General features: G+C 49.2%; 1 protein-coding gene across 1 annotated transcript in view; it reads right to left on the bottom strand.

The window, feature by feature from the left end:
- Window positions 1-2,588: 2,588 nt before the first annotated feature.
- PTH1R (parathyroid hormone 1 receptor) overlaps window positions 2,589-23,559 on the bottom strand; it is a 144,202-nt gene continuing 123,231 nt past the window's right edge. Inside the window, exons 8-13 of the mRNA XM_014602746.3 lie at window positions 22,457-22,517; window positions 20,887-20,953; window positions 16,611-16,705; window positions 14,700-14,841; window positions 14,361-14,402; window positions 2,589-13,099 (exon numbers count right to left, since the gene is read on the bottom strand). Of these exons, the coding sequence (XP_014458232.1) occupies window positions 12,737-13,099; window positions 14,361-14,402; window positions 14,700-14,841; window positions 16,611-16,705; window positions 20,887-20,953; window positions 22,457-22,517 (770 nt within the window). The 3' untranslated portion in view covers window positions 2,589-12,736. The remainder of the gene's footprint in view (window positions 13,100-14,360; window positions 14,403-14,699; window positions 14,842-16,610; window positions 16,706-20,886; window positions 20,954-22,456; window positions 22,518-23,559) is intronic.

Below are 23,559 nucleotides of genomic sequence, written 5' to 3'. Positions count from 1 at the left end.
TCGGCTGGCACGGGGGGGTTCTGCTTAATTGGTGCATGATTTACACACGCGTGGTCGTGGTGGCGGCATAACTGGGATGCACCAGAAAATAGGTGTGAAGCGAGATTTGTGAGGGGAGGCAATGTCTTTTATTGGAGCAGCTGCAGAGTTGGCCAAGATGTCAGGCGAGCTTTCGGGCACACGGCGGGGAGAGACTTGTGATTTATGTGGCACTCGGATAGTGATCCCCATTCATCCTCCACGCTCCTCAGGGCCTCGTCTTGCTTCAGCTCACTTTATCCACTCCCACCTAATATAACGAAGAAGTTATAATGACCCTCCCAGAGCCCTTTGCAATGGTGCATATGGTGCCTTTGCTGGCCGGTGCGGCAAGGCAACACACTGCCTCACATCTGCATTTCTTGAGCAAATGCATTTGGCTCAGTGTGGGGTGGACGGAGGAAATCCCTTTGCTTACATCAGTGGTTCTCAACCTTTGCAGACTCAAGGTACCCCTGGATAGACTCAAGCCACCTCTCAGAAAATGCCAGCTCTTACTTTTCTCTCTTTTTTGTTATTACATAAAAATAATAGAGTGTTTTTTTTTCTATTGCAAAAAACTCAGCCATGGCTTTCTCTTTGAAATCTCTGGGTTTTGCTTGTGAATCATGTTCATAAAGCTAGCAGGCACCCTTGAAAGGATCCCAAGCTCCCCAGGGTGTGGTGGCAGCCTGGTTGAGAATCACTGGTTTGGACTGTGTGCCAGCTGGGGAGATGCACAGTCCTCGTTTATAAGCTCGTAGAGTACTAACACAATCCCTGAGCTCTGTTGGCATCTTTATACATTCCCCTAATACAAAGACTCAGCAAAAATAGCAACTTTCAATTGCACTGGGCAAATTTAACACTGGCTTGGCTAAATGAGACAAAAATAGGGCACTTGGAGAAATATTTTGGCTCGTCTGGGGCCGTATGTGCATTCCTGCCCAGCGGGACACGAGCCAGGGCAATGGAGCGTCCCGGTTTAACGAGGTACAATTGCGTTTCCGATGGCTCCCTCATTCAGAATAGCACCTGCTAATCACGCGTTAGCTATTTGCCGCGACGTGTGCTGCATGCCCGAGCAATGCCTCCGCATTGTTCACGCTCTGCTTAATGAAGGCATCACACGGCTGTGCATGGAAAGCCCAGCCCTGCCTGTCATTGATACCATGGGTATATCGGGAGGGATGAGCGCATGCTTCAAAATAGCCACTGCAACCACATGAGAAGAATAGAGCTAAGAGGCACAAAAGCTATTTGGAAAGGAGGGTGGTGATTGTGGGGGGAGGAGGGCAGATCTCCATGTTCATGCTCTTATTGTTGCTGCATTCCCCTATTTTCCCCTGGCTTCACATACCCCCGTGGATGTCAGTGGACGCTCGTGGTCTGGATCCTGAGCCTTAGCTCCCCTCCAACTCCAGCTTAACTCACCCAGAGCTGGTTGCACATTGCTATTGGGATCAGAGCAGAGCTGGCTGCAAGGAAAATGGTGGGGTAACTTTCTGCTTCGGGGTGCAGTGCCAGGGTCTCCCTGGAGCACCATCGAGGGGACAGTCCCATGGACATATAGGCAAGCTGAAGCCACCTTTATAACACCCCGGCAAGAAATGAAGCCTGGCATGCAAAGCTAGCCCTGCTCTGCACGCTTCTCGACTCAATGCTTGCATTGAGGTCACAGTATGCAATCAGACTGCCCGTCTATAGAGTATGTTTTTGGGCAGAGAGTATGCAAGTATTTTACCAACTCTCCTTGATCAAAACCGTGCCCTTTCCCTAGAGGTGGAAGCTGCAGAAGCACGTTGGGAAAAATCAAGCCTGATTTTCAGCCATGTCGATCGATGGCTGATGCTAATGGCAGTGTAGCCTCCCTGAAGACTAGCCCGAGACAAAGCAATAGCACAGAGGTGGTCGAGCCGTGTCCCAGGTGATGCAAGTGGTGCAGCCAGGTGGTGTGCGTGTGACGTGAGCCCTGTAGACCAAGGCACAAAGGGCTGCTGGATATGGGAGGGGAGGGGGATCAGAGCAGCACTTGGAGAAGGGGTGAAAGTTAGGGGGTCAGGACCCATGAGCGCTGCAGGGTAGGTGCCATCAAATGGGCCCAAGTCCCAGGGGTAATGGCAGTGTCTGATGATTAGAGTGGCACCATCATCTACTTTTGTCTTAGCTTGCGGCAAGTCTGCCAAAAACATTGGCCAGCAGCTGTGTGGAGCACATCACTTGATATCCAGCCACTTCTACATGCACGGCCTGTTGCTAAATACCAAGGAAGGGAGCAATGATGCTACGACTTGCCCCTAATGGGACCATCTCAAAGGATGCAATGGCTAAACACCAGCCTCGGCAGGAAGGCGCTGATGTAAAGCGGCTTAGCTTGGTTGAAGTCACCAGAGCTCGACCCATTTCCACTGGCTGGAGCATCTGGACTGTAGTTCTCCTTCGGCCTCCTCATTTCAGTAAATGGGATATGCAGCACGCACCAAACTGCTTAACCCTACCAGCCAAGGAACTGCAGGTTTCTTAGGGGTTAAGCAAGACAGCACGACGCACGCCAAAGGACTCATCAAAAGTTCATAGAACCAATAAAGATTTCTTTTTATTTTAATTCTCCTTTTTGTCTTACATACACCCGTGGGGTTTTTTTTTTGTTTTGTTTTGTTTTGTTTTTTTCCCCCCTTGAACGACTTTGGTCCATACAGAAAGCAAAGGTGGAGGAATGTAAACTGTGCACGTTACCGAAGATATACACAATGCAGCATCCCAGTACGACAGAGAAATACGTCACAGCTTTGGCCCTTAGGTTTACTCCCCTTTTCCCCCTTCTGAAGTGACGTGATTGAAAGGCAGCCCCAAATAAGAAGGAGCTCCACTGGGCACCAGCTCCTTTCCCTCCTCTGCTAAAGGAGCCACCAGTTTGAAGAGAAGGTCCTTGCAAGCTTCGGGGAGTCTCTGTAATGCCCTTTCCCTGGTCACTCGAGGCAGCCACCACCATGCGGTTGGCTGGGAATCACCCTAGCTTTTTAGCAGCTTTGGATGCCAAGCTCATCGAAGGGGCTTGCAGACAACTAAGCACTTTTGATGGGGGAATGGGATGGGGGAATCCTTCCAGCCTGTGCATGCTCCTCTGTGCACACACTTATGTACATAAGGCCACATCTTTAGCTGGTGCAAAGTACTCTATTGAAGTCACTGGAGCCGTGCTGATTTCCACCACCTAGGGATGCAAACATTGATGTTTTCCCTGTATTAGGACACGCTGGCAGGGGCGGATGGGGGACTAAACCACCAAACGGCTTTGTGCCTCCTCCCCTCCCGCCCCATATCTCGCCCGCACCATCTGAAACATCCCTCACTCAACGCCAGGCCGCCTTTCGCTAATCCTGCTCTCAAAGGAGGAGGGTGATGAGTTTAGGCTGAAGAAAGGTTACGGACAAATTCTGGCACTATGTTTAGAAGAGCCCACGTCTCCAGCGAGTGCCCCGGTTTAAATAGAAGCTGCTTCTCCACTGAAGTCATTGTTTCCCTCCTCTCTGTTTCTGATGCTTTGACGGGACCGCACGACTCGATGGGAGCCTGATTTAACAGAGCTGTTGCTTGGGCATTGCATGCCTATCCGATTCAGGGTGGGACAGGCCTGCTATATGCAGAAAGCCAGCAGACAGGAGTGAAAAAACCCTTATCTGAATAACTTCGCTCTCACATGTATCCATGATGGTCTAAATCCCTTCTCCTGTGACTATCCCGGAGTATCTCAGCCACAGCTTTAGCACCCCCAAAGCATTTCAGAGAACGAAGGGGTGTGTGCGCCAAAGCTTGTGCTGCCCGATACAAAAGCCCACCTGAGCTATTCCAGATGTTTTGGACGTCTAGTTTCTTGAATAACACTATCAAGCTCTTTTTTGATCTGCATGCACCAAGGGTGAGCTCTGCAGCATTGAAGTCAATGGGAATTTTGCCATGGGTTTCAAGGTGGGCCAGGATTTTATCCGAAATTGATGTTAGGCCTGCGTGCCCACTAGATTTCCAGCCAGGAATAACGAACCATTGTGCAGTCTCAATGAGGTCATTAAAATGTTCTCTCTTTCTCAGCTCACAGGGCAGGTAAGCAAGCACCAGAGCCACAGAGCGGGGTTTGCATGCAAACTAGAAGACATCCCTTGCACCGAGAGGAGAGAAAAGCAAGGGAAAGGGAAGAGAAAGAAGCTCCGATATGGTCAAGGAAGGGGTTTGATCTCCCAGTGAAGCCTTTACCCAGAACACAACTTACTCGTGCCCTGACGCCCGGGTGAGCACCCGCTTAGAGTCAAGCCTGCGTGGTGCAGAGATGCTTTCCCAAGGGGCGCCCCGAATGCAAGCCGCTGCAATCATTGTGTGCTTATGCTGACTTTTGTTTAAATGTGTTTTCAGGCAGCATTTGCACTCGCTCGTGTTTCCTCAAGCTAGTGTCAGCTCCTTTCGCCCTCATTAGAGTCAATGAGACTGCACGGTTAATTAGGACAGAATTTGTTCCGCCGCATCCTTACAAACACCGGCTTTGGCTCCCATACAGATGCAAGAGCTTAATCTCCCAAGTCAGCACTGTTTCTTCCTAGACACGCCAACACACTCGGCTATTGCAGAGCAAGGGGCCATACCACTGGGAGTCACAACACATCAGCTAGAGACAGCTCCCAGGCCAGGCTATCCAGTGTGCACAGAATTAGCACCGAGGCCCTTGGACCACGCGACCGAGCTTCTCAGGCTACTGACATCTGCAGCGCTGGGTCTGGAGACAAGAATGCTTTTTATTAAAGGTTGTGTCAACATTAGGCCCTGATCCAAAGCCTGCTGAAGTCAACGGAAAGATGTTGCACGTGGTAGGCAGGAGGTCCGACCCGAGAATTACAGCGGTCCCCTTTTGACTTTACAGTCTATGCACCAGGCTCTTGCAGAGAAAAACTAGGCAAGTTCAGGCAGAGGCCAACACACGGGCCAAGGTTTTCCAACCTCTCGCTGCTCTCCGGGAAAGGTTTCACGTGCTGATTTTTTGGGCCAGAGCCATGCGAACGTTGCCAGGTTCTCATGGTTCTCCCCCGCTCGCCGACAAGCCAAATAAAATGCGGAGGTCTTGGCTCCTGCTTCGCTTTGAGTTTCTCGGGGTCGTTCACCTGAATGTCAGCGTGGAAATCAGATGGGGAGAAATCAGGTGAAGCTGAACTGGAAAATGATCCGTGCCAGCAAACAGACATCGCTAGCACAGCACGGCCCGAGGCGAGCAGGAGGCCGAACCGACTGGTGCAGACAAGAGCTGAACAAAGTCGGAGCAAAGACCTATTAGTAGCAATGGGCGGCAGATTGGGTTTCTCCTTGTTTTAGTTTGAATGGTTGCCTTTGCTCTCATTATTATTTGCAGAGGATAGGTATTATTTGCAATCCTCGGGGGTGTGAAGCAAGGGACCATAATGTAGGTACTTTAATATCCAGCGATGGAATTGCACAGCGGCCTGATTCTGGTCTCTTTTGCATTTGTTTCAACTTGCCTACCATAATTTGCTTTGGTAGATATCCTCAGTCTCCCTGGTTTTGTTTTCTGGGCCACCTATGACGGGCTGATTGTTTCAATGCAGTACTTTTATTCCATCCACAGTCAAATGCTTCTGGCAGTTCAAGCACGATCCTAAAGCTTGGCATCTCACAGAAACCACCGTCACAGCCCCAAATCTCATCTGATGAAATCAATGCAATGCAGAATTATTTATAAGCCCGGCTTAACTGAAACAAGGGCTTGTTTACTGCCCGTTCCTGAGGAGAGATGGCAGAGAGTTTGCCTAATAGACCTGCCCTTTCAAAAGCCAGGGACTGATCTGACACAGCGGTCCTTCACGTTTCGATGGGGCAAAGCCAGTGAAGCCCACGTGAAACCGAAATGTCACAGGAATGAAAGCAAGGCGCCGCGCTCTCTTTCCAATGTTCTGGCGTCGTATGAAAGCTGCAAAATCGGCCTCCGGACATTTAAACTCAAGGCCAGCTCAGAATAACATTGCCATGAGCAGCTAACCTCTAAAACGTCTAGGCTGACCAAGGGATCTAGCCCTCTCTTAAGAGAACAGACAGCATGTCTACATGTGCTTTTACACCTGTCTGAACTTAAAGTGGATTTACCTAATGCGCATTAAGGCAATTTAGGCACACGTCTAGACGTGCGTGCACCAAGGAGCATGGACATGGTGTGCTAATGCTAAATTAGCCTCAGGTCAGTTGACATGCACAGCATTAATGCGCCACAGCACATCTACACGTGCATTAAGGCGTTTTAGCTGTTTGCTAATTTTGCAGGTATCAAATTTAGGTGCAAACAGCTTAAAATCACCATTTTTAAGGTGCATTAAGGGCGTGCGCATGTAGACCTGCACCCTTAATGCGTCTTAAAAAATGGCTAATGTGCCTTAATTGCCATGTGTAGACATGCCCAGAGAGTAATAATATTCAGCAGCATTTCTGAAACAAGGAGACTCCGTGGAAATGATGGGCTCTCACTAGATTGATTGTAGAGCTAGCCGTTCAGGAGGAAGGCAATGTCTACACCAATAACTTGTGTCAATCCTTAAGGTCACCATCAAGTCCAGCCTTGCCAACACCTACCCTGAAAGCCCTTCTGCACCCCAATGGCAGTCCAGCGTAGTCTAGGATGATCTACAAAACTGCAGGGTAGGAGGCTGGCTTCACTCTTGCAGCACGCTGGGGACTTATTGGGAATGGAGACCTCAAGCAGAAGGCGGCTACCAGTGACAACCTCACAATTTGCTGTTCCCATTTCCTGTCTCTACTGCCGGTAATTAAAGCCAAGGAGAGATGGGTGATTCATAGGTTTCTAGATGAGCAACACTTGTGGGATGAGAAACAACCAGGAGAGCTATAGTGATAAGGTCGGCTATAGGTGGGGAAGGGCAGCACATGTCTGGTGGAGGCTAACTCTAACTAGCCCTCTCATACTTTCATCTCTAGGTCACTGGTCCAGACCTAACAAGAGTGGTAACTTTTAGGAGTTACTGGAGTATAAAAGATGCTCAGGAGACATGGAGGCAGAGGTCTTACTCATAGTGTCAATGGGCAGGTATCTTCATCCTATATAGTCCTGGCTGACTTTCTGGCACATCTAATGGAGAAGTCAAGGATCGAACATATCAAGCAGGCTAAAGTTCCCTCCCAGACTTTTTAGGCAATTGGATAAAGACCAGAAGCGATCTTCAAACTCCTTTTCTCCTGGGAACGAAGCCACACCCCAAGCCAGGTTGATGCACTTCCCAGTAGGACTTTAGGAATCCACGTGCATGTGCTGGGCTTCGTTCTCCTGTGTCCGATGACCCAGACTTACATCTGCTCGGCTGTGATTTCTGTTTTCGTGGAAAGCTCAGAACAGGGCTGAACACTTCTATTGGTTTGGAGGGAGGTCAGAAAACGGCTCGGGAGGAGCCGTAATAGGACAACAAGCTGCAAGAGGCAGCGGGGTTTCCAGTCTGGAAACGGGAACCTCCTCCAGGCCAACACTACGGGCTGTCCGCTAGATTCAACCTTGCACTGCCACAACCAAAACACACAAAACCTGACTTGCACGGCATCTCCTAGAACTGGACGTGAGCTTTCCTTTTCCTGATGTAATGCATGAACCACCATGTTTTCCAGGGAAATCCAGGCAGCCTTGGCCAATCACGCTGGAAATGTATTTATAGGCCCTTTTGCAAACGCATATCCTTGACAATTTAATACATTTCATCTTTGAAGATACCCTAGAGAAACCGGATGTAAAATCTACTGTGGTTGGAGAGTTGTGCTGGATGCTTTACAAGCTCTGGAGCTGGAAGGGGCTTTGCATGCCTCTCCTGCTTGCCCTGAAGCATGCAGAAACCCTTTTGCAACAGCAACAACATTCAAAAAATCAAATAGCAACACAGGGCAGGAGCAAACTTCACTCAAGACTATCTGTTCTCCAAGAAGCACCACTGGAGCTGATGCAGTCTCTAGCATAGCAGTAGCAGCACTGATATGGTGAAGACCAAAGCCAACCTGCCCTTTTCTCTAATGGCCCAAACACCCTTGCCATGCCAGCTCTTGCTCTCTTTGCACACTTTCCCTTCTTAGGACAAACTTTCCCTGACCTGAAAGGGGAGCTTAGTCCCACTCAGAGACAGACCGACACTTTTACTCATGTTCAGTAGTGTTGGCTGATGCCCTTGACTCATTCTTGGAGTAAGGTCTTATTGCATATGGGTAAAATAGATCAGGTAAAGGAGAGCTGGTTAAAACAGCATAGATGCTCTACGAGGACTTTTCAACATCTGGAAATGTCAGCCGCTGCCAGGTTTTAAAGTCCCAGCCATCTCTGCAGGTGGTTGGAAAACCGGGGAAGAGTTTCTAGGGGGAAAAAAATCAAAATGTACCCCCTCCCCACTCTGTTAGCTCAAAACAGTTGCTTAATTTCTAAACATTTGGGTCAATTCTCTCAACCACCAGCCCTAAAGCGGGACTTTTTTGAGGGCTTCGAGATTTGGCTCTAAAACCTTGAACTGGGCAGGAAGATGGGAAGGGACAAGCTGAAGGATGGTGGGGAAAAAGAAGTCAACTCTTGGGACTAGAACTGAAGCCAGTTTATGTAGGGTACAAAAATCACCCGCATGCATAGAGCGCACCCAGAAAGAGCAGAAATGCCAGGAGGTTTCTCCACAAAGGATGTGCATTTAGCCACCTCAAGAAATGCACCAAAGGGGAGGATGAAAATCTCTGTGTATGGCCAGAGAAGAGGTAGATTAAACAAGGAAGAGGTCCGGAGGGTGAACAGATTGCCTAGCTCTTGAGGAGAAGGAAAAGGAGCAGGTGGGAGCAGACGTGCAAAGCTTTAGGAGACGTCATGGAGGAGGCATAAGGCAGGAGAGAAGACTGTCTCAGACACCCATGAAGACAAGTGCCCCCCGTGACACTCTTACCCATCCCTAGAACTGAACTCGGCAATTTTTGGCTGTGGTTTTGACGCCATCTTCCCCTCTTGACATCCAATATCTGAGCCAGAGGTGCTGGCATAGCCTAGGGAGCATTTTCCTCCAGTGTTGGTGCCAGAAGATTCAGAACCAGACTCTTTCACCAAATGACCGCTGCAATTTTTGCGGACGCAAGGGGTCCAAATCCCAATTCTCCCTGCAGTCATGCCCCAGGGATGAATTTGGCCCATAGGCTGAACACTGCGTGCATGTCTGCCGCCAATCTCAACTTCAAAATCTGGAGGCTCCTTTCACTTTGCAAGGTGCTAGGGTCAGATCCAAACTCTTGTGAAGCCAATGGCAGGCTTTCCACTGACTTTGTTGGTTATTGGACCGGGCCCTGTACACTCAACCATCTGTTCTCTGCAACTCTGAGCACAGACAGGATATGAATAGGATTCAACAAAAATACAGTATGACTTGCCGTAAAACCAGACAAATTCCACTTTTTTTATGTTCTTAATTCTTACATGCAATTCTGTTCATGCATATAAACACTCAAAGGGGGAAAAAAATTACTTACCATTACATACAATTTGTACTTGCAGTGTTCAAGAATAGATTTATTTTTCCCCCTGCCCCTCCATTTCACATGTCATTTTTTTTGGCATGTCTATCAACAGACGGCAATTTCTAATCATTAAATAATACGTTATCCAGTGATTAATTTCTTGTGATTAATTACGGGTGTAGACTTTACTTACAAATAACATGGCTCTTATTAATTACCAGAACTTTGCTAGGTGATTTGCAAACACGTCAGCAATCTTGAGCCGTCATTAGCAAACACAAGTACAGAAAGTGTCGCCGGTTTTGATTTGGATCGGTAATTTCTTTCTTTGAGTGATAGGATCAAGGGGATCACATGTGCACTTGGCATGATTTTAAGCAAAACACGCATCCAGCGGGGTTTGGAGTGGGGCAGAGCGAAACCGTCCACGCAAGGCTTGGACTGCCAGAGCCAGCACACTCATTGCACGACCCGCTTGAATCAGGAGTGCACGTCGGCTGAATGGGATGCTAAATAAGTCGAGCGTGCACACGCTGACGGCCGACGAGAGATGACTTTCTCCCCCTTTGATTCCCCGCAGAGGCCGTGCCAGCACACGTGACTAAGACACAAGCAGCGAGTGCTTCAGACTGACCCAGATTTCTGCAAGGCTGGCTCGCTCTCAATGCCAGACATTCACTCAATCCGCTTTTCTTTGCACGATTACTTAATTTCTGCATATCATTAAACAAAGAAAAAAAAAAAAATCCCACGCTACTAAAACGATTCACCCTTTGAAGACCTGACATTGCAATAGCTGCCGCTTGGTGGTCTACGGTAAAGAACATTTCGACTTAATTATAACAATACAAAACAAAAACAAACACCAAAAATAAATATTCGTCTTCCAAAATCTGCCTTTGCTTTTTACCTGCAGTAGGGGTGCCGGTCCTTCGGGGCCCCCCGCGACACCCTCCTCCCACAAGTTTCTGATCCAAAACTCAGTGATGCCGGCAGGAGCCTTTTTGCTTGACGTCACTGGGCTTCGTATCAGGCCCTACCCTGAGAGGTGGCAGAAAGGCAGGTATGGCACACTCGAGGCGGATCAAGACACCAGCTGCTCTTCCCAGGGGCCTAGTCAGGACCTGAGGTTTGGGATGACTGTCCTTCGTCCTAACCGCGTCTGGAGAGGAGCAGTCCCTTTCCAATGACTTGGGTATATCTGCGAGGCGCCGGTTGGTAGGATTCACCAGCCCAGCCAAGAAGGAGCAGGATCGAGAGTGGATTATCTGATAGGCACCAATCTGGGTCCCCGACGACCTTTGCACAACAGCTCTTTCTGATTGCATTTCAATAGCAGCCGGATCACATTGATAGGGGATGAACATGCTTCTTGTGCTGGAAATGCTGCCAACATTTATTCTCGGGCTGGACTATGGCTTTTAAAGTGCGGCGGGAGGAACGACTGATACAACAGGAGCCCAAGGAAGGGATCAGGCCGGCTCTGGCAGGCTGGGGAGTTCCCAGCTGGGGTCACTGTCCCAAAGTCCTTGAATGATGCTTGGGGACCGATGGACATACCGGGCTAGACCCTCAGCTAGCCTTGCACAGGCTCAATGGAGCTCTCCTGACTTTCACCAGCTAGAGATGCAGCCAATACATGATATCATTGCTGCTCAGCACATCAGATAGGCCAGAGAACAATATCACGTGTACTAAAGCATGCTCATTGCTGAGGCCTGGGGCGATACCAGGACATCCACAGCATCCACCAGGAAGGGGAGTTGCAGAGGATCACAATCATTCCTGAACCCTTTTCCTGCTGCAAATGCAGTCACTATTAACCGTACACTTTCCCCTTGCTGGGACACGACTGTGGTTGAGCCCCGGGATGGTTTCAATATCCTCAAGGGACCCATGAATGCTTATGCTAGCTGAGGGTCAAGCCCGCTGTGAGTACATGCATGCATGTATGGATGCATGTATGTGTGTGTACCTTGGAAGGGGAACCCACAACCCATCCTGGAGGTTCAGAGAGGCACCTGGAGGTCTGCAATGAATTATCCATAGACCTGGCTTGCAAACGTCATGTTGAGTTGGATGCCAGCCTCCGTCGGCTCTGATTGAAACGGGATATTGCTAAAACAGCCCTTCTCCTCACTTGTTAGCCTTCCCGTACTCAACGGGGAGCAGGAAGTGCGGAAGTGAGAATGGGAAGAAAAAAAAAAAAGATTGAAAATGAGTTAAGTACATTCCCTTGAACATCCAAAATGGGCGAGTTCACTGTTTTCTGGCCTGGTTTTACATGCCTCGCCACCCAAATCACACACATTGAGGTACCGTCAAGCTCCCTCTCCACCCTAATGCTCAATGCACTTACAAGCCAACAGAATGGACCTCTTGTCTGATTTTAGGCTTGGACCAGCTAGACCGTCATGTTCATTTAAAATCTCTGATTGCACGAATTTTGCTCTCGCTCCCTGGGCTCAGGTAGGAGAAGGGGACCCCCAATATTCATTTACAGCCAGTAGTTGTGAGTCATTTACCAAAGAAGAAAAAAGCATGCTGCTTCATCAGGGAATCAGCAGTGAGATTGCTCCTGAAGGAACATGCACCAAGTGACCCCGGACGGACACAGACACCCAATGCCACCACAGTCCAAGCTGTGTCTTAGTCCGCTACAATTAGTGGCTATGGCCCAGGGGACCCAGCCAGTCCTGTGTGTGTTACCATATGACAGATGGGCTTTCGAATAAAAGAGACAGCCAAACCAAACTGAGTGGTGAAGGCAACGCCACCGGCCTCTCGTACCACTGTAAGAAGATGGCATTTCACGCTCCCTGCTCCTTTGACTGGGTTTCCCTTCATCTTTGTGCTTCGAATGCTCTCCCAGAGGTGAAACTACCGCGTGCCATTTGTACACCCCTCCTGTAAACTCTGAATACCCCCGTTGTTCAACAGGTAGCGAGGCCCGCAGGTCTGGACAGCACTGCCTTCATTAACACCTTGGAGACCAGACCACTGAGTAAATGTGTGTGATCAACAGCTGGCCACATCGATGGCCCACTTTTTCCATATAACTTGACCTCCTGTTGCACAGAACAGAGAAACTGTATGAAAACCCTTGGCATCCCATGTGCAGCCTGGTCTTCTTTTGCCCACTAAATGCTCTCCGGGAACCTTTCGTCTCCTTGTTCTTCTTCTTCCTCTCTGATCCTTACATCACTGTCTCTCTTTCTTCTTCAACAAGCACCGTCGGCCTGTCTCCGTCGTAAAGTCCAGAGCCGTTCAGGTACTCCTCATCTTTGTTGTATTGCTCCGGCCCGGAAGAAGGCATGGAGTTTTCTGAAATGGAGCCATTTTTGACATAACCTGGCAAATTTCGGTGTCCATTGAGGGCTCCCGGTATAAGTCTCGTATTGAGATGGAGGGCAAGTGCCCCTCTGGTAGTTACGTTCGTGATACTGGTATGGGAGACCATGGGTCCATAACTATATGTTGTGCTCCCACTCCGTGCTTTCCTTTTAAAGTCAAGTGCTAATGTCCATCTGCTCCATGACTTCTTTATTTCTGCTTGAACCTGAAGATGTTGAGAGAGGAGAGAAGGAGGAAATCATTTAGTCTGGGGAAGAGAAGACCAAGGTGGGATTGAATAGTAGCCTTCACCTCCCTGCAGGGGGGCTGCAAAGAGGATGGAGCTGGGCTGTTCTCAGTGGGGGCAGATGACAGGACAAGGAGCAATGGGCTCAGGCTGCAGCAAGGGAAGTTGAGGTTGGAGATTAGGAAGAACATCCTGACTAGGAAGGTAATTAAATACTAGAGCAGGTTACCCAGAGAGGTGGTAGCATCTCCATCCTTGGAGGTTTTTAAGAGAAAGCCCTGGCTGGGATGATGTAGTTGGGGCTGGTCCTGCTTGGAGCAGGGGGTTGGACTAGATGGTCCCTTCAACCCTCATTGTCTGTGATTCTGCAATTAGTCAGGAATGAGGAAACGAATGGTAGGGGATAACAGGGCGGGGGTGTTTCTGAAAGAGGTGGTGTTAGCTGGGAGAACCAGCTAGGGAGATCATTAGAATAAATTGGATGAAATTGGGGGCAAGGTTATATTTAGGCTGGACACTGCAACATCTCTGTCTGCTGCTGGGTACATTTGCTGCTCGGAGGGTGGAAATGCAGTTGCATGAGCTATTTCCCAATGGACTGGGTCAATGGGCAGCCTGGCGTGGACTGGCAATGGCTTGATGACGTGACTAACTCCTGCGGTGCTATGCATAGCTACACCTTTTCCACCAGCTGGCCCTGTATCTATCCATAATTGGGATTATTTATCCCTCTCTCCCTGTGTGGAACATGACTTTCTTTTCCTCTTGGTCTCCTGCCTCGCCTCCCTCTGATATCTGCAGAGCTGCAAACCAGCACGGCCACCAACTTCACTGCAAAATCTCTCTCAAGCAGTCTAGCAAGCTGCTCTTTCAAACCATTTGTTCTCCAGGTGTAAATCCCCAGTCGTTTCCCCCACAGAAGCTCATCACCCAGTCCATAATTCAGAGCTAAGTTTAGCTGCGGGGCGGGGGCTCAATGTGCCACATGAGAGTTGCTATCAGGTCATAACCAACATTTCTCCATGAAGCTTTCATGGTCTTTTAGCTGATTTCTCTTCATGTGCCTAAGTATCTCTGCATAGACTTGACTGTAAGGTTTACAATCTAGATCACTGGTGTTGGTTTATGGGCCAAATCCAGCCCCCGGAGCCATGTCACCCGGCTCCTCGTGGCTCTGGGCTGTAGATATCTGGGATCAATTTACAAAGAACGGGGAACACTAAAGAGTGAAGACACTCACCTCTCCATTGCAAAAACAGTATATGATGGCCACAAAAAATCCCTGCAAAAAAAAAAAACAACATCATATTTATCTCACAGCCTCCTACTGTCTATTTTCTGGCACTGGGGTCCATAGCCCCAGCTTGAGTCAATCTGCATTGCTCAGGTCTCCACTCGTTGTTCAAGCTAACAGAGCTACATTGATGTATCCTCATTTAGTACAATTTACCCACACTAGGGAAAATCATGTTGAGGAGCAAATATATCAAATAGGAAGCACCGGGTGTCTACTTCCCTTCCCACGCAGCACCATAACTTTGCCCTTAGCCTGCCCAGAAAGTTGAGGAGCGTCCCGTACCTGGAAAGAGTTGAACAGCATTTCATAGTGCATTTGAACTTGCCAAAGAATCCCTGACACGTCTGTGTATGGCATCGCCATGAACACTATATAGTGAACGCCAAACAGAGGCATAAGGACGAGGGTAGATTTCAGCAGCTTCCTGCAGGGGGAAAAAGAAGAAGAGAATAGAGTAACGTCTCAGCCTTAAAGATCCCTGTTTTTGGCCCAAGATGGTAGGATGGGTCTGAGCGGGAGCCTTGCTGCCCGTGACACGGCTCATGGTGGGGTCCAGTCTCCAGGTCTGCCCATCTAGCAATAAGTTCCTTAGTAACTAAAGGCAGATCAGCTTTTTTGGGTAGAGGCGATATCTTTTATTAGACCAACTAATTGTTCTTTGCAAACTTTTGGGCACAAACACCCTTCTTCAGGCAGAGGGTGGTTGTGCTTTATAAATAAATATAAATGGTTGATATCCAGGTAGGACAAAAAAGATGGGTCTCTTGGAGCATGAGCAGAGCTGGTGGAGGGGGGCAAGGAGACGCCTTGCAAAGCCGTCGGGGTGCTGGTCTGCACGGGAGCCAGGGGATGGACGTGCCGTGGAGTGGTGCTGCTGGCACGTCTCTGCATCTAGCAAGCATCCTCGGGCCGTGGCAGGGGAGAAGCGGCTGCATCTCAGCAGGAGCTGAGCCTACGGGGCAGAGCCCGGCCCTTCGCATTTGGCTGGGTTTGTATCAGCTGTCCCCGCGGGGACAAGCCCTGCCTGGAAATGATGCTGTGCGAGGGGTGAGAGTCCCTGCCAATTGTTACGGCAGTCACCAAATGGAGGCAATTAGTGAGGGAGAGGAGGGCACGGCTGCCAGGAGGCCTGGCCGCGTTCGGCGTCCAACCGGCAATCACGGCGGGGCTTCGAAAATAAAAACAGTCGGGCCCGTCCAAACCTTAATTAATTGCAAGCCTCAACCCCTGAGAAATAAATAGATAAATCACAGCCCTGACAAGGCAGCAAAACAAACCTTTGCCTTTTCCAGCCAAATTCCAGGCCCCGCTTGCAAATAAAACCTCTCGCTCTTGAACTCCCTTTGCTGAGCGCGATGGTAGCCGTGACCTCGCGTTTTGCCCTGACACGGCCCTGGATTATTTCTCTCGCTCCCCTGTGGATGGTTTTGGAGCGAAGCATTTCAACCTGAGCCAAAACAAGCCCTGCCGAGCTCCGGGCCTCGGTGATTTTGCCTTTGTAGTCCAACTCGAGCTATCAAGACGGGGGGAAGTACCGTTTGTGAAGCTGATTTAAAGAGAAGCCCCAGGTTTCAGAAACAAGGGAAAGGAAAAAACACGAAAAAAAAAAGGAAGGACCCATGTGTGATGGGATGCAACAGCATAAACGGGCTGTCTCTATGCAAGCCCGCCCTGCCTGGCAGAGAGCGCTTGCTTTTATTCAATGACACCACGCTTCGATGGGGACCCACATGTGCTAGGCGCTGTACCGAGAGAAGAGAAGATCCATTTCCCAAGCAGACAAGGGCTGGGAGGGAAAACGAGGGCACGGGAGGGGTTACCCAGCAGGGCAGTGCCTCGTTTGGGAATATACTGCAAGCTGCGCGGTCCCTTGGGCACGGGACTAGTCTGTCCTGACCCCCAGGAGCAGGTTAATGGGGATGTCTTCAGCAGAGGAAGGTGTTGGACAACTGGACAATATAACCCTTTGCAACAGTGTCCTCAGCAAGGCCAAACAGGCCTGGGGGGAATGAAGCCACCTCCTTGCCGGGGCAGCTCATCAGAAGGGGGGGCGTTTGAATGGCCACCATGCAGGGTAGTAGGGAAGACTGAGGCAGCCCCAGTGCATGCTGGGTGCATGGGCAGGAGACTACAGGTCTTCCCCCAGGCCTCTCAGCCCCGGGCATCTTCTGTCAGAGGAGAAGCGCGACTCACCTGTACTGTTGCCTGGTGTCGCACCGCCCTGCATTGGTTTCCCGTAGCTTGGTTGCTAAGACTCGGATAATATTGATAAAAAGCATAAAATTTACCTGGGAGAGAGAAAAGGGAAAAGACATGAGGATAATAATAATCAGCCATCAAGCTGTTGTGGGCTTGATCTTGATCACATCTAGTCCAACCCCTGCTCCAAGCAGGACCAGCCCCAACTACATCATCCCAGCCAGGGCTTTGTCTAGCCAGGTCTTAAACACCTCCAAGGATGGAGACTGCACCACCTCTCTGGGGAGCCTGTTCCAGTGCTTCGCCACCCTCCTAGTGAGAAAGTTTTTCCTAATATCCAACCAGGTTGTTGCCCTCAGGAAGAGCTTCGCAGAAGAGACTGAGCATGCCAGGAAAGGACACAGATATTTATGATTTTCAGCTTTGTCACAACTCCCCAAAATATCAAAATGGCTGCAGGAGGAGAAGCTTTGTATACGGTGGGCTGACAACCACCCTGGCGTCTGACCTGCTTCTGCCCCCACACAGCGCAGCCCTCCAAAACAAGGCCTGTGGGATCACAGAGAGGGAGGGCTGGAGCCACTTCTGTTGGTATATCTTTGCTAAACTTTCTGTGTGCATGGGCAATGATGACGGGCACTGATGAACCTTTCTGTGTGCATGGGCACTGATGCATGGGCACTGATGAACCTTTCTGTGTGCATGGGCAACGATGAACCTTTCTGTTTGCATGGGTGATGATGCATGGGCAACGATGAAACTTTCTGTGTGCATGGGCAACGATGCATGGCCAACGATGAACCTTTCTGTTTGCATGGGCAACGATGAACCTTTCTGTTTGCATGGGCAATCGTGCACGGCCAACGATTAACCTTTCTGTTTGCATGGGCAATGATGCATGGGCAACGATGAACCTTTCTGTTTGCATGGGCAATGATGCATGGGCAATGATGAACCTTTCTGTGTGCACGGGCAATGATGGCAGCCCTGCCTCATGCAGGTACCACAGTTAGTTCTGGATGAGCTAGCACAAATACGGGGAGCTGTGTTGTGTGTGTGTGTGTGTGTGGGGTGGGGGGCACTCTGCATTGCACAACACAAGTCTGTTCTTTGTCTCCACCACTCTCATCCCAGATCCCTTTATTCATGTTTCAAGCAACTTTGAGGACAGAAGGTGAGAACAGAGACAGAGAAGTGATGAAGTACCTGTAGGGACTCTGGGACATCGGCATATATTTCTCTGCAGAGTGTAAGGGCCCCCACCTGAGACCCAAGCCCAGGCCAACAGTAGGAACTTAGTAGAAGCAAAGAATAAGCAAGTGTTTTTTCTGAAGCAGAACCTGCAACCTGAACAGAAGAGACTGAGCAAGGACAGAGAGGAATAGGTATTCAGCAGAGATCCTGCTTTTCCCCGATTTAAAAAAAAAATCCAAATTTTTGGTTAAAAAAAAAGTAGCACCAAATCCACATTTTCCTTGATTAAAAGGAAACACCACAAATATACATGCATATATACATACATACATATATATATATATATATATATATATATATATATACACGCACACATACATACACACACACATATATACATACACATATACACACACATAGATATACACACACATATATTTACACACACACACACACATATATGTATATATATAGACAGAGAGTGGTGTTTCATTTTAAACATGGAAAAATGTGGATTTGGGGTTACTTTTTTAGCCAAAATTTGGGGATTCTTTTAAATCAGAGGCAACCAGGACCCCTGGCATTCAGGCAGCCACTCCACATACAGAACTGATGTACAGGGGAGGTTTTGGAGGAATGACTGGCTTCACTGAAGTCCACGAGCATTTGGCCATTGGTTTCAATAGCACCTGCATTTCTTCCTTAAGTATCTTGACCAAGGTCACAGAGAAAGCTTGTGCTAGAGCCAAGAATATTACTCGTAAACCTTGTCTCCAACCCTGTGCTTTCCTCAGGAGGCCGCCTTTCCTTTCCGGCCAAGTCACCGGACTAACCATGACCGGTGCTGGTGTCTCTGGTGCCTTTCACTGGTCATCCTCTTTCTCCACTGCTGGTTTATTTCCAAAGAACTCACGCCCATCTTACTGGGGTCATCTGGCCCCGGTGGTCTTTCCTACCCAGGTGCAGGGGGCTGGATCTGATGATCTGTAAGATCCCTTCCAGCCCCGAACAACTATGAAACTATGGTGCCAATTCCAAGGCAATAGCCCCGCACCCTACCTTGCACCCTCTATAGCATCTATTTCTGCTACTGCTGGAGACAGGTACTGGGCTAGCTGGACAGTTAGCCTGACCTCATATGGCACTACTTAGGCTCATATGTTGTGAAATGATTGTAGATTCATGGGCTCGTAGGCTAGAAGGCCGGAAGAGCTCATCTTCTGACCGTCTACTCTGACCTCCCATGGACCACAGGATATGAAACTTCTCTGCATTCATTCTGCCTTGGACGAAGCAGATCTGTTCAAAAGACAACCACCTTTGATATGAACATGTCCCACGATGGAGTCTCCCCCATACGCCAGGGTAGGCTGCTCTAGGGATCATCAGTTCCCTTCTCCGTTCAAACTCGGTACCTAAATTTTACCTAGCATCAGCTTTCTGGATCTCATTAGACATTTGCCAGAGAAGCTGAACAAAGTTCAATCGTTATCAAAGTTAGTATGGAAAGACCTCTTATGATTCCTAAAATATGAGCAGAGCCTTGAAAGAACTCCAGATAACTCAATGACTTCCAACTTGCCAAGGTACGAGAGGGCTTTTAAGTCCTTTTGGCTGAAATTTCACTGCAAGCAAAACCTTAAAAATGCAAAATGATGTCCAGAAACATACGACAAGCCAGTGTGGGAATTGAGGAAGCAGCCAAGTGTGCAGGAGGAATCTGCTGAGATTAAACAGAAACGACCTGCAGAATATGTTTGCATGATGAATAGTTGCATTTATGAATAACCAGAGCACAGGCAGGGCAGAGCTTCCCGGAGAAACATTAGCTTTACTGGGGACAAGTCTCCATTTGGCTCTGTCTCTTCTACTAATTAGGTTTTAAATTAAATGCAATGAGGTTGCTGGCAATTAGCCACCTGAACTAGCTGAACTTTCTCTACATTTTTATTTTCCAGTGACCATTGTGTGGTCTTGGCAATTAGTTCCCCCCTCTCTCCCCCAATGCACGTCATGAACCGCTTAATCCAGGTGGAGATTTTCCATCAAGTTGACTTTCTGAGGACGAAGAAAAAAACTCCCCATGCCACCTCGACTAATGAAGTGCATCGGCCTGTTTATTGCAGGAGGTTTTCTCCTGGCACTCGCTGGCCGACGGTCTGATTCTCTTCTCACCCATGTAGGTTGGTTTCCAATGTTTCCCTGTTTTATAAGGGGGAACCGAGTCCCAAAGGGCCTCATCCAAAGCATCCTGAAGTCAGGAGTAAAGTTCCCGTTGGCTTCAGTAGGCTCAAGCTCATGGTGCATGAATGCATAGAAGAGACTAGGATGGAAAGGTTGGGAAAATAGGCTGCCTATCACAGGAGAGAGTTGTGAAGGGAAGCAAGGGAGAGAGAGGGAGAAGAGACAAAATGTTTTCTATGGTACGGATTGAAACCAATTTCCCAGGAGAACCAAGGTCCCGATCCAGAGAAGACAAGCGTGACTACATGGCCTGAGCACCCCAGCTCCGTAACTCTTTCCATAACTGGGCCATTTTGGTATCTTGTGGGTGCCCAATACATGACCTGGGTTTGCTCTGATGTGCTGTCTGGGACACTGTACCGCTCTTCCCTGACGCTCGGTGAAAGACACCAGGGATTGCCCAATATTGGCTGTTATGAGGCTTAATTGACCTCTCCCTTAACAACCGATCTCTGGGCCACTCCTGGTCCTTCCCGGATCCAGAGCAGAAACTCAGGATGAGCAAACAGCACCAGTACAAAGGCTTGGTTTGGATAAAGACCCCAAGTCCAACACTGAAGGAGACCTCTTCTAATAGGAGCATGCTGGAGCTCATGGGTTTTCCAACATCACATGGGTTGGAAACACTCTCTGACGGCATCTCGAGTTAGGCCTCCACAATCTGAAGCACCCTCTCAAATCACCGGTCACTTTTGCCAAACCCAACATAAGCCATCATTTCATTTCCTTGCTTGGGGTCAGGCAAGCATGATAGGTCTTTCCACCAGAAACAAAAGCCGACGTGGCGCCTACATACACACCTCATGCCAGGTGGATGCCAGCCTGTACTCACCACAATAGCTGCCAGGATGGGCACCTGAACGATCCATTTTAAATTGCCGGCACTCAAGTCCCAGCACCTGGGGAGACATGGACACCACATCAGCAAGTGCACATCTGGATGAACAGACATTCCTGATGGCTGCTCAGCCTTGGAAATGGGCTGGACCAGTCCTTGCATATCAACAGGCCAACCCCTGCCCCATACCCATCAGTTAGGAGGGAATTAGAAGACATCTCTGGTTACTCTGACCGTTCATTCTTCATCACAGATCATAGAAAATGAGGGCTGGAAGGGAGCTCCGGAGGTCACATCTAGTCCAGCCCCCTGCTCCAAGCAGGACCAGCCCCAACTACAGCATCCCAGCCAAGGCTTTGTCTGCCTGAGTCTTAAAAACCTCCATGGATGGAGATTGCACTATCTCTCTGGGTAACCTGTTCCAGTGCTTTACTACCCTCCTAGTGAGAAAGTTTCTCCTAAATTGAACCTCAACTTCCCTTGCTGCAGCTTGAGCCCATTGCTCCTTGTCCTGTCATCTTCCCCTACTGAGAACAGCCCAGCTCCATCCTCTTTGCAGCCCCCCAGCAGGGAGGTGAAGGCTGCTATTCAATTCCCCTCCGTCTTCCCTTCTGCATACTCAATAAACCCAGTTCCCTCAGTCTTTCCTACCAGTCCTGTCCCTCAGTCCCCCAACCATTTTCATTGCCCTCCGCTGGACTCTTTCCAATGTGTCCACATCCTTTTTGTAGTGGGGCCCACAGCTGGACACAGGACTCCAGATGTGGCCTCTCCAGTGCTGAATAGAGGGAAGAATCACTGCCCTCCATCTCCTGGCAACGCTCCTGCCAATGCAGCCCAGGTCTAAATGCATTTAAAATATTAGGGTGTTTATACATGTGCTCTAGGAGTGTCTGTGTGTGTGTATGGGGGAGAGGGAGGTGCACTTTAATTAGAGCAGCTTCAAGAGCCGCTCTAATTAAAGCACCAAGAACACCTCATGTATCGGCGTCCCCATGCTTAAAAAATGTCAGTGGGAGTGTATGAACTAAAGTTTGTTTGACGAGCTTTAGTTAAAGCGCCCCTGCCATTTTGAAGTGTGGGGCGCTGATACAAGAGACGCTGGAGTCTGTCGGAGCGCAGTAATCGCCACGCTCCAGCAGACTCGATTCATTGAGCCTGCTCCAACACGCTGTAATGACAGCACATTGGAGCAGCCTTTACTTTACAGATTTCACGGTGCCACCCCTTTTACACTCCTCAAGTCTTGTTTCCAGTCTTATGGATGAGACTCCACCATCCCAGCCTGCTCTTGGGTGAGTTAGGGAGGTAAGCGGTGTTGGCAAGCGTGGGGCATCCAAGGGTTCAGCAAGCTGTATGGGACAGCTTTGCATAGACCACATCTAATTAAAGAGTGAATTTTACCAGCCTTTCGTCAAATTGGTGCAATCTGCCTTTGAGATCGGTTTAAAACTCAATGCATTGGTTCCTTTTGCCCCGTGCAAACCTTTCCGCTCCAAAACAACGCAGCCAAGACGCTGCCCGAGGAGAGGAGAAAGCAAGACAGAAGCCAACCAGGACTTACTCGGTATCTGCGAGAGTGGCCCTCACACTGGCCCACACCGTCACAAATACAGCAGGGAGACCTGCAAACAAGAAAGCACTCGTGAGTGTCCAGCATCGAGCGAGCTCAACCCAAGGGGAGAGGACCGGAGCTGACCGGGAGGAGCGAGCTGAAGGATGCTCTGGTTGCTCCTTATCGTCACAGCTGTGCAGGAGACCTGGTTTGGAGCCTGTCCCAGGTCAGTGAAGCCCGCACACAGAGAAGGCCCTGACAGACAATGTCTTTTATCAGGACCATTTCAAAGCAGAGCTGGGCTTGGTCTCTCCTGCTCTTTCCTCCCACCTTGATCTTTAAGGACACGTGGACCTGGGGTTAGTCCCAGATCCCCATTTCGTATTCGGTGGCTGATGCAGAACAGTGAATCCGACTACTCCAGGTTTCTGGGGGAGTTTGTATCCAGGGCCATAACGGGCTATTTAGATGGTAGGACCATCCCTGGCACGGTGACCCCCGTTTGTCTGTGCCCTGTCTTTGTGCGCAATAAGAGATGGTCTCTGCCCCAGGGAACTTATAATGTGACCAGGGAAGACAGGCAAGAGAGAAAACAAATGATGACTTGGCCAAGGCAGCTAGCAGACTTCCTACCTCGTCTTCTCCCCTTTCCCAGGTAAAGAGAGGGAGAAGATGAAGGGAAGAAGAGGAGTGTGATGGATAAGCCACTGGAATAATTGGGGGGGGGCTTGAATCTGCTTTGAAACACCCTGACATTTTACCCATCACATCCAGATCATCTTGAAACAACAAGAGCTTTTCTTTGTCTGGGATGGAGAAGCTCTTTGCCTCTTAAGAAACCTGTCACATGAATGAACCCAAGCCAGGCCCACCGCTGAATAATTGTAAAGCGTCCAGGGCCGCTTTATTTCAGCTGAAATCAAACTGGCTTCAGGGAATGACATGAGACGTGCACTTTTTCTCCCTCCAAGAGGTAGGAGAATATATCCTGCCAGGGAGTTGAATATATCCTGTTGCCGGGTGCAATCTGCTTTGCTTGCGTGTGATCCCCTTACCAAGCCGATGCATGCCAGCTATCACAAATGGTAATAAAATGGCCCTTTTTGGGAAAA

The sequence above is a fragment of the Alligator mississippiensis genome, chromosome 5 (genome assembly GCF_030867095.1).
Source record: "Alligator mississippiensis isolate rAllMis1 chromosome 5, rAllMis1, whole genome shotgun sequence".
NCBI classification, from domain to species: Eukaryota; Metazoa; Chordata; order Crocodylia; family Alligatoridae; genus Alligator; species Alligator mississippiensis.
The sequence above is the reverse complement of the archived record's forward strand: the minus strand, read 5'-3'. Positions and strand labels throughout refer to the sequence as shown.